This window comes from Pyrus communis, chromosome 2, assembly GCF_963583255.1.
Source record: "Pyrus communis chromosome 2, drPyrComm1.1, whole genome shotgun sequence".
Lineage (NCBI taxonomy): Eukaryota > Viridiplantae > Streptophyta > Magnoliopsida > Rosales > Rosaceae > Pyrus > Pyrus communis.
Window position 1 is genome coordinate 11,713,876 of NC_084804.1, and position 10,686 is coordinate 11,724,561.

The 10,686-nt window shown below is 37.6% G+C and overlaps 2 protein-coding genes and 1 long non-coding RNA gene across 3 annotated transcripts; 2 read left to right on the forward strand and 1 right to left on the reverse strand.

Moving 5' to 3' along the window:
* Positions 1 to 2,715: 2,715 nt before the first annotated feature.
* On the forward strand, positions 2,716 to 4,002 carry LOC137726832 (probable carboxylesterase 12). The gene has a single exon (XM_068465789.1). The coding sequence runs from the start codon at positions 2,770 to 2,772 to the stop codon at positions 3,727 to 3,729; it is 960 nt and encodes a 319-aa protein (XP_068321890.1). The 5' UTR covers positions 2,716 to 2,769; the 3' UTR covers positions 3,730 to 4,002.
* A 21-nt stretch (positions 4,003 to 4,023) lies between these two features.
* Positions 4,024 to 5,128, reverse strand: LOC137724755 (MDIS1-interacting receptor like kinase 2-like). Its single transcript, XM_068463462.1, has 2 exons — positions 4,543 to 5,128; positions 4,024 to 4,394 (listed from the first exon to the last, which is right to left on the reverse strand). Exons 1-2 carry the CDS (start codon positions 5,126 to 5,128, stop codon positions 4,024 to 4,026), a joined length of 957 nt encoding a protein of 318 aa, XP_068319563.1.
* A 961-nt stretch (positions 5,129 to 6,089) lies between these two features.
* Positions 6,090 to 8,251, forward strand: LOC137726835 (uncharacterized). The gene is made up of 3 exons (XR_011067697.1): positions 6,090 to 6,862; positions 7,318 to 7,349; positions 8,030 to 8,251. It is a non-coding gene; the product is annotated as an uncharacterized lncRNA (long non-coding RNA).
* The last annotated feature ends 2,435 nt before the right edge of the window (positions 8,252 to 10,686 follow it).

A 10,686-nucleotide genomic window follows, 5' to 3' on the forward strand; every position in this document is an offset into this window, starting at 1 on the left:
ACAGTGAGCGTTTTCATCAAAGAAGTAGACAATCCACATGCCAAATCACCAATCGAATATGAAGATGATCACTAAGAAGAAATCCCTAAAACCCAATATATTATTAGAGTTGAAAATCGAAATTAAGCCAAAACGGAACCTTCACTACCCAAATTAAGCAAATAATCCACTAACCCAACAAAAAGGCAAAGAAAAATCACCTCTAGATGACTGCCATTGATTCAATGCACAGAGAGCTTGAGCTGCTTCATATTGTTCTGAAATTAGAGAGAGGGTGTGAGAGATCATGAGAGGAACGGAGGGCTGAATGCCGGAGTGAGACTCAGCACGTCTCTTCTCTGCATATAAAAGATGCCGCACAATTATGCAACTGACTCCGTAGACTTATAAACATCACAATTATAAAAAGGACCAAACTATAACGGCAAACTATATACTTAATTTTCTATAATACCCAAAAAATTAAATTAAATGAAAAATTGAGTGGAAGCCACGACCAAAGTGGTAAAATTCAAGAAAACATCCAAGCCCCAGGAAAAAAAAAAAAAAAAAATTCTTTTGGAGAAATCAAAAAAATTCAATCAGGCAATCAATCAATTAAGTACCTAATTCTCTTGGATGCCTTGAATAAATATAACACTCCAAGATAAATAATTAACTGTCCAATATTATATTTTTCCTGTTTCTTTCTTCTTATTCTCGGGAAAGAAACAAACTCAAAAATAAATAATTGAAGAAAACAAACAGAAAATATTGGGGAGGAGTGACATACAATCTGCCGAGTTCTTCTTCGCTTTGCAGATAAGAGATGGTACCTTCTCATCTAGTTCATGCATGTACTGCCCGGAGTGAGATGGTGAGCGGGCGAGAGAGAGTCGGGAGAGAAAAAGAGGGAAAGAAAAGGGAATGGAAACGGAGGGGACAAAGTAATCGAAGCAGAGCAATCCACGATGATTGACGAGTGGGCGCCCTTCTACTGTGCAAAGCGGTGGCAATTTCGTTAATAAATAGAAATTACCAATCTGAATGGCACCAAGGGGATGGTGGCAATTTTGTAAATAAAGTGAAATCCACCCCGAAACACTGTTCATTTATAGGATTTATGATGTTGTATTCTCATTGCGTCCGCCTTATAAGATAAGGATCCTTCACACCATTCTGTAAATAATCAATGAATGTTATAATTTACACCAAATTTGATAGGTTCAAATTTAACATTAGAACACAAAGTTATATATATGGTATTGATAAATTTGTCTTCATTTATTTAATTATCATGTCACAATTAGATAACTAAACGATTTTTGCTTTCAGTAAATTTTTACATGAATGGTCTTTCAATGGTAATCGAAAAATTAATTGAGATTATGAGAAATATTGTTCAAGAAAACATACATAAAGCTTATAAAACATAGAGTAATGTTATTCATACCATGTTTTTATACCACATCATTTGAAAAATTTGCAAAATCCAAGGAAATGAAGGAGAAAGACTCCTCATATACCACAATCATCATTTAATTAACTAGTTTTTCTTAATTATTAGTTTATTAAATATTGAACTAAATTTAAAAATCTGATTAATTCAAATAATGTAACTGTCCACATCAAATGTTACCTAAGGTGATATGAAAATATAGTACAAAAATACGGTATGAATAGGAATTTAGTAGGTTGTAATATAAGTCATAAAACGGATTACAACAAGGGAAAAACCACAAACACTAGTTCAAGAACGAGACTATCTTTTTCTGCATGGGCACAGCATTCTCACAGGTAGGATCGGACAAATGGTAAACATGGTCCTCCCCCTTTGCTTCTATCACCTTCACACTCCATTCCATCCACTCCCTCTCGGCGCCTCCCCATAGTACCATCCCTTGTCTTTCAACACATCTAACTCAGCAACAAAAACCAGCACTTCCCCACACCCCAATTCCCCAAATTTTGGATCCTTTTCAGGGTTGAAAGCGGGTCATCGGATCCAATAGTCGACGGGTAGGTAAAACGCCACAATGCAGCAATAAACTCTCTTTTAGCTGCAGGGGCGGTAATCTCTCCCCCAATTGGATCTTCCCCCAGAAATATGGATGATCAACACAACCCCAATCGGCTTAACACCAACCAGCCCCTCAGAGCCTACTCTCACCCCAATTGGATTTTTTGTGCGGTTGCTGTATGTGTTCGGTGGCTATGGTGGGACAGGGGAGAGGAAGAGCGGCGAGGCGAGGGACGGGAGAGAGGAAGGGATGAACCTCCACGTTTTTTTCCCTTACTTTAAAAGCTTTTATTAAACAAAAACAAAAAATTTATGAATTAAATTTTTTATATGTTTTTAATTCCCATGGTGCATAATGGGCATCCGGGTCATTGTAAATGTGAACCTTATATTTATCACGTTATCATTTAATAGTTAAATTGATAGAAAATTTAACGGATGTTTGGTATTATAACGATTTTGTAAGTTGATGTGTAACATTATAATATTTAAAAGATGAAGTATGAGATTGTTATGTGATCCAAAATTAAGGTGATAAAATTTCACTAGAGCTGTGTGCTATCCAGGGTTGTTGAATCTGTCTGGCTTGTTAGCATCATATCTTTCTTCTTTGACAGCTGTGGCAACTGTGTCCGTTGAAATTCCATGGCCTACGTCCTGTTAAAACTAATAATGCATGAGGCTGTCGGCTGCATAAGATACAGAGAGAGAGGCCTCCATAGCTGTTTCTTATTCTTCTAGTTTCTTCATTGAAGTTGAAAATCCAAAACATGAGCAACGAAGAACTGTCTTATGACTTTTCTCCAATAATCAAAGTATACAAAGACGGTCGAGTCGAGAGACTCCTAGGCACAGCCACAGTTCCTCCATCAACACAACCCGAAACCGGAGTGCAATCCAAAGACATTGTCATCTCCCAACAACCAGCAATATCTGTAAGGCTCTACATCCCCAAATCCGCTGCCACCAAACTCCCTCTTCTTGTTTACTTTCACGGCGGTGGCTTCTGCATCCAAAGCGCCTCCTCCCCCACGTATCACGACTACCTTAATTCCTTAGTCTCCGAGGCCAATGTTGTTGCCGTCTCTGTTGAGTACAGGCTTGCCCCGGAGCACCCAATCCCAGCTGCCTACGACGATTCATGGGCTTCTCTCAAATGGGTGACTTCCCATTTTGATGGAAAGCGAAAAGGCGGTGAAGAAGAAGATGAAGATTGGATAACTAGCTATGCGGATTCGCAGCGCGTGTTCTTCGCTGGGGACAGTGCCGGAGCTAATATAGCGCACCATATGGGATTGAAAGTAGGCTCGGAGGGGCTGCTTGGTGTTAAGCTGATTGGGATTGTTTTGGTCCATCCATATTTCTGGGGGTCAGATCTAATTAGGGTAGAGCTCAATGCCCCTGCAAATATAAGAGAGTTTGTGGCAGCCATGTGGCGCTTTGTCTACCCGTTGAGTAACGGATCTGATGACCCGCTAATGAACCCCGAAAAGGATCCAAAACTGGGGGAATTGGGGTGTGGGAAAGTGGTAGTTTTCGTGGCGGAAAAAGATGTGTTGAAAGAAAGGGGATGGTATTACGGGGAGGTGCTGAGAAAGAGTGGATGGAATGGGGTTGTAGAGGTGATGGAAGCAGAAGGGGAGGAGCATTGTTTCCATTTAGCCGATCTAACTTCTGAGAATGATGTGGCCATGCGGAAGAAGATAGTCTCTTTCTTGAACCAGGTTTAGGATTTTCGAATTGTTGTAATTTTGTCTATCTTCTTTTTCTTCCTCTGGTTTTGTGTTTTTTTTTCTTCAGAAAAATGTAAAACTTTCTGTTCCAATGTTTAATTGAACTTGTGGATTATCGGTTTAAAGCATTACGATTAAGAAAATTTGTCACACGTATAATCCGCATTCCACAAATAATACAGATGATTAATTAGGGTATTGAAGATGTATTACATGAGAAATTAGATGGACTTGCTTGTAGCAGAAATACTAATGGGGAAGTTTGAGCTACTCCCCTTTGTCATCTATTTTTCATTTACTTTTTATAGTGCCATTAACTTGTTGATTGTCAACTGTTCGGCAAGGCAAGGCAGAATTTGAGCTGGGAGTTTTTGTGCGCAAATACCATCGTCGGTCTGGACGCAGGATGCGTTCTATACAGGGCAAGGCAATTGTCACTACTAGCACCACTGCCTTTGCAGATGCATTTGTTGGCGGCTCCAACCTTTGGTCTAACAAATCTTTCAGGAGCAATTCTACATTGCTCCTCCTCGATTTTGATGATTCTTGTAGCTGGGACTCTAGCATATCCCCTGGGTGCCTTCCCATCATGACTTCTAGTGCCACCACTCCAAAGCTATATACATCATATTTATCCGTGAATCGCATAGTGTATGCAAGCTCTGCGTGTCAATAAAATCAAAACTAGCCACCTTAAAACAAATCCCAATAAGCAAAAAGATGAACCATAAATACAAATTAAATTTAAATTACCTGGTGCTATGTAAGCCAAATGACCAGCAATATCTGTCTAGTTGGATGAATTAGTACCTAATAACCTCGCTATTCCAAAATCTGAGAGACGGACCTCGAAATCTGACTCAAGCAATACATTGTTGACCGTTACGTCACGGTGCACAATTGGTGGAGAGCAATCATGGTGCAAGTAAGAAAGTGCTTGAGCAAGTCCTTGCACGATTTTGACTCTGTTAGGCCAGCAGAGTTCATTGACACCTTCAGCTCCATACAAAGCTTTTCCCAGGCTTCCTCTCTTTAAGTATTCATAAATCCTCATGATGTTCCGGTGCCGAATACTAGTCAAAGTTCGGATTTCATTCTGAAAGCTTTGGAGGTTGATTGCTGAAATGTCATTGGAGTTTGACATGCTAAGCCTTTTAACTGCAATAACTTGGCCCGATTGCAGCTCTGCCTTGTAAACCTTTCCAAACCCTCCTTTACCAATGCAGTACTTCTCATGAAAGTCATCTACAGCCTTCGCAACTTCCGCAAACGTGAACTTTAATTCCTCTTGCAATATCGTGGACTCCAAACTCTCAAAGTTTTCGGAAGTGTTGACTATGTTCAAAACGAGACCAGGTTTCTTACGGAACATAAGACCAATGACAGTTGTAACCATTAATAAACCACAAAGAGATACATGGACACCAATTAGAACTCTTTTGTTATTCTTTTCGGAATTTCTTCTGGGGGAATCACATAGACTATTTAGTCCTTCTACATCCCCCACATAAGCCAGTGTTTCCAACAAAAATATTTGTTGTTGCCGTTTGGAAAACGGCTGGGATTGGGCCAGTCAAGTTGCTATAAGAAAAATCATAGTCATGAAGAAATGACAAATAGTCTAGACTTCGAGGGATCACTCCTGTCAAGTGGTTCCTGCTTAGATTGAAGATCGATAGAATGTACATATTTCCAGCCTCTGTCGGAATCTCCCCACTGAGTTCATTGGAATCAAGGCCTAGATACTGCAATTGTGTCAACAGCCCAATTTTTGCTGTAATGGTTCCACTGAAGCTATTGGATTGAAGTCGCAAAGAGACCATATTAGTCCAATTGGAGACAAGAGACGGAAGAATTTGGCTAGTAAATAGATTGATAGCCAAAACCAATTGGACGAGGTTGTTTAGATTGGACAAGGACAGAGGCAATTCCGCCGTGAGTTTATTGGAAGCCACAGACAAATAGGTGAGGTCTGTCCAAAGACCGAGCTCAGAAGGGATTGAAGAATTTACAGAGTTGAATGAAAGATCAAGGTACCGGAGCTCCATGGGTTAGCCTATAGAGGGTGGAATTTTCCCTCCCAGAGAATTCACACTCAGGTCAATAAATTGAAGACCATAAATTATACATATACTTCACAACATAAAAATACTGTTCATTTACTCTTTGGAGTTCTATTTTTTCCGTTTCTATACAGCGAAGTGGCGGATTTACCCTTTTTGGCCACGCGTTTCATTTGTGCTGTTCAGCCTTCCCATTCTCTTCCCTCATCGGTACCCACGTGTCCGTTAGCTTCTAAGCAATGTCGACATGTTAATCTGATTCCAACAGTTATCCACCCGCTCTTTTCGTTTTTGGTGGGGAAGGTGCTCGAAGGCTCTTCCATTTTCTTCCGTCACTTTTCCTTTTCTCTTCCTCTGTTTTTGTGTGCTTTTCTCCCTGCATCAATCCTAGGTGTTTCCCTGCTTCTCTCCACCTCCTCCTCCGCCCAAGAACCACTAGTCTGTCTGGTTTCTCTGGCTTTTTCAGATGGTGCCCAAGATTTCGTCATGGAGGTCATGAATGATGAATGATGAATGATGAATCAGTAGCTTTATTATGAGATTTGATGACAAAGATGAAATCTTTGAGCTTGCTTTTTATTTATATTTTTTTGGGTAGTATTGATGTGATATCAGTAGCTTTCTGATGAGATTTGATGACAAAGATGAAATCTTTGAGCAGCGTGGGACTTGGGTTAAGTGTGGTTTTTCGATTCTTTTTTTTAGCTTTGATTGCAGAGCTTTACTATTTACTGTGGTGGACAAAGAGGTTTACCAACAGAGAGATTGAGGAAATAAAATGTTTATGCATATTATTATGAATTTTAATATATTTTCATTTATTTAAAAATAGAGATTAATTGTAAATATAATACCTACAATATTTAACATAGCTTTTTTCCCAATGTCATTTTCCAACGCCTAACGTTTGCTTTTGTTTATGCGTTTGATTGAAGTGTTATTTCATTTTTTAACGCTTTTAATTGATTCATGTTTATGTTTGAATCAGTAAAGAAACGTTGCTAATGTTGTACCTGTGACAATGCAACGTTGATATGCTTCTGTGTTAATTTGGCTTCAGTTATTTGGTAAGAGAACTTATTTTAACCTTCCAGTTTAATTCATTTTGTGTTATCAGTTTTCTTAAGTGGAAGCAATAAGTATGTTTTATACAACATATTTTAAATAATTACATAAAAGATGATTTTCTAAAGATTGATGTGAAAATTTATAAACTGAATTTAAATTTAAGAAACGCATGAATGAATTTAGCAAAGAAAACAAAAGATGAGAACTATTTTAAAAAATTTTAAATGTGTTCTAGGGTTTAGTAAGAAAAGTTGTTTCATGAGTTGTGTTTTGAGGTTTACGTTTATGATGTGAATAGAAATATGAATGAAATGCACATACATTATTTTTAATATTTTAAGAGATGATGTTTATTGTCTGGAGAAAATAACAGCATCATTCCTACATGTTAAGTTTATTTATTTTTTCAATTATTATGGAGAAAATCTGAGGCCAAGTTCTTTGCTCTTCTCAGTTTCTGCTGCTGATCGGCTGTCATCACACTATGTAATGAACTCTTCTTCTTCAAGTATATCATCTTCTGATTGTGTAATCTTCATGGTCTGTTTGGTCTCTTCCATTTCCAATTTTATTCTTGCTGTTGGTTCTCTGTTTGAAGTTGGGAAAAACTCATATGTTGCTTTTACAGTTTGATTAACAGTTCTCAATTAGAATTGGCAAATTCTTTTACTAAACATTTTTTTACTCATATTTCTAACGTTGGAGGTTCATTCTGATTTGAGATGGAAATTAATGTTATCAAGAGTTTAAAATGTGATGTAAGATGGAAACTTTTATGATTTTGTAGAGAAAATAAGCTTTTAAATGAAACTAAGCTATAAAAACAAAGTCAAGGTTAGGTTAAAGGGTTTAAGAGAGTAAAATTGGGATTATGAAGGGTTAGAGAGGTATGGGTGGGATTGGTTGAAGGATTTGATGGAAGCTAACTCTTAATTATGATGCCGTTAAAAAAAATAATTCAAGGATAAGTTGAAGGGTTAGAAAGAAACTAGAGTGGAATTAATTGGAAATGAACCATTTACTAGAAATCGATATATTTTTAGGTGTATTCGGAATACAAAGTAGTATAATAAGTGGTATATGTGGTTTATATTTTCTATACTTTTTTCTTATAATCTTTTATGCCTTGGTCTAATTACTTTCTTGAATTGGATCTGTTTTTGTAGAAACTTGGTTGCATGGCAAGTTGGAAATGCACAAAAATTTGATTGCGTCCTATAGAATTGCAAGAGAAGGTCATCTCCATTTCGTGCAAAATCAGACTTATTTCTGCACACAAAAACACTAGGTAAACACTCTTTATCCTTATTTTGTTCATGATATAATTCTACTGTATAAATTTATTTCACTTTTTTTCCCCTTGCCTGGGATGCTTCCTTAATGACCAACATAGCTTCCTTAATGACCAACATAGCAAAGGACAACATTTCCCATTAATGTTTTTGGACAGGAAGCAATTTGTGTTTTTTTGTATCCAAAGAACTTTGTAATGTTTTTAATAGACGAAATAGGTTTCTCTTTTGATATTTAAATTTGTTTCATTCATGATAAGGTTGTGTATAATTTACATTGGCATTGGTAACTTAGTTTTTGACTCAAACATTATTTATGAAGATTGATATTGCATAATCTTTCATATAGTTTTCAATCATGCAGCAATGCGGGTACAAATTCTAGTCAAACCTATGTTGTCCAAAATTGGGCTAGAGAATTGGTTATGAGTCTCTTGATAAAAGTTGTTGCCTAAGTCCAAAGTTGTGAGCCTGGAGAGATTTCCAATGGCAGATGGTATGGGCCCTCGGAAATTGTTGCCACTTAGGATGGACACTGAAGAATGTCCAGGCCCAGCGTGCGTGGACACGGAAGGATTTGACGTCTTGGTCAAGTATGGAGTAGAGTTGACGCGTATAATATTAGAATCAACGTCAAGAGTGGGTTGAGGCATGTAAATGTGTAACATGTAAACAAGAGAAACACGACACATAACGAACCAGCCGGCCTAATGAAGCTTTTGACGGGCCGGCCGCGGCTACCCATTGAGCTTATTGGAAGTCAGATGCGGGATAAGATAAAAGGCTAGTGCCTATTCTTTAATGGTCACGTGCAAAAATTAAAGCTGACGAGCGCATATCAAGTTCTAAATATCAATGGTGCCCTTAATTTTGGTGGAACAACAACGACATTGTATATTATATATCTTTTATAAAGATCTGTAGTCATTAGTCATGAGGTATTCGGAAGATAGTTCATTTGGTATAAAAATTTGGATTTAAATCCTTTTGATGAAGTCTGATAGGATCTATGCTCAAAATTAAGACTTACGTTATTTTTTCATTAGTAGTCCACACTTGAACCTCACATGTGAGGCTAAGATGGTCATTTCATCTCTTCCGTGAGGAGCATCAGAGAAACATAGATTCCGTTCTCAGAGAATTGAAGGGAGCAAGCAAAGATGGGGAAGCAAGGGTTGAAGGCCGACAAGATCAACAGCTCTTCTTCTTGTTTGGAGGAGGACCCAAATCCTTGTCCCATCTGCCTCGGACCATAATTCAAGATTCTTACCCTGACAAGTGTCTCCGTACAATTCCCTCCCTCTCTCAGTTTCTGTTTGGTTTCAGTTTCCATATTTTCTAGCATTTTCTCAGAAACCAAACAGCGCATCAAATTAAAATTTTCTTTTTAACTCTTATTCGGTGTTGGGTTTGATTGATCATTATTTCAAGTTTCATGAATTGGGTTTCTCCAAGAATTGGGATTTTTTTTTATGAATTTGTGTGCTTTAGCAATTGATGGAACTTGAATTTCGTTACAATGGATTCCGTATTAAAGAATAACTTTCAATGGAGAAATTAGAAAAAAAAAAAGGTCTTGATACGAGCTTCAGATGTTCAATTTACGTTGGGCAGCTTTCCAACTGTCCATTTGATAGGATTAAGTATTATGTTTCCTATTTTACCTAAAAAAAAAGTATTATGTTTCCCATGGTTGATGAGCTAAAATGATCATCTTAACCTCAAGTGCAGGGCTATTAACGGAGGAACAAGGAAAGTTTTAATTTTGAGTATAAATTCTAAAAGACTTCATCATAGGGGTTCAAATTCAAACTTTGTTACCACATGGACTATCTTCCGAATACTTTATGATCACGGGACTATTTGTTCGATTAGGCCTTTTACAAATAATAACGGTAGTGAATTAAATAGTTAGTTGTTAGGAAAAAAAGAGTCAATGAGAATCAAATCCGCATCATAGTGCATAACTATGATTCATTTCCTGTAGTAAAGCTTTATCTGTAAAATTATATAGTTTTCATTAATCACGCTTTGGCCTCAAAGTCGTTTGTCCTATCTAAAATATAGGTCCTTAGTCTTGTTTACATTACATAATACAGCTCCGCGTTTTGAGGCGCTTTCTCTCTCCCTCTCCCCCTCTCCCCCTCTCCCTCCCTCCCTAAATTACAAATAGAAAAATTGAAGCAGGATTTTTTTAGGAGCAAGGGATTGAATTGAAGAATATGGAAAGTCTCAAGTTATGCTTTTTTATAACCACGACAAGTGGTTCAGTAGAAGTACGTTAAAATTCCAAATCAAGTTTGCTCCTTGGTCTTAGATTCAAGGCATGAAGTTAGTAAAATTACTGGTGATTCATTGGTTGAAAGTTTTGAGAAGACATGTGCTATTTGAACATGGTCAGGGGTGAGTTGAAATGCCTTTAGAGATATGTGCTATTTGAACATGGTCAGGGTGGGTTGAAATGCCTTTAGCCTTTGAATTAATCCTATCCTTTGGGGTGTGGGTGGGATAACTCAGGCTTCGGCAAAAAA

What these genes read in the sequence shown, in the direction of transcription:
- LOC137726832 (XM_068465789.1), top strand. Translation starts at nt 2,770, where the DNA reads ATGAGCAACGAAGAACTGTCTTATGACTTTTCTCCAATAATCAAAGTA.
- LOC137724755 (XM_068463462.1), bottom strand. Translation starts at nt 5,128, where the DNA reads ATGGTTACAACTGTCATTGGTCTTATGTTCCGTAAGAAACCTGGTCTC. An exon ending in TGGAATAGCGAGGTTATTAG is followed by an intron (nt 4,395 to 4,542) that starts GTACTAATTCAT and finishes ATTGACACGCAG; the next exon opens with AGCTTGCATACACTATGCGA.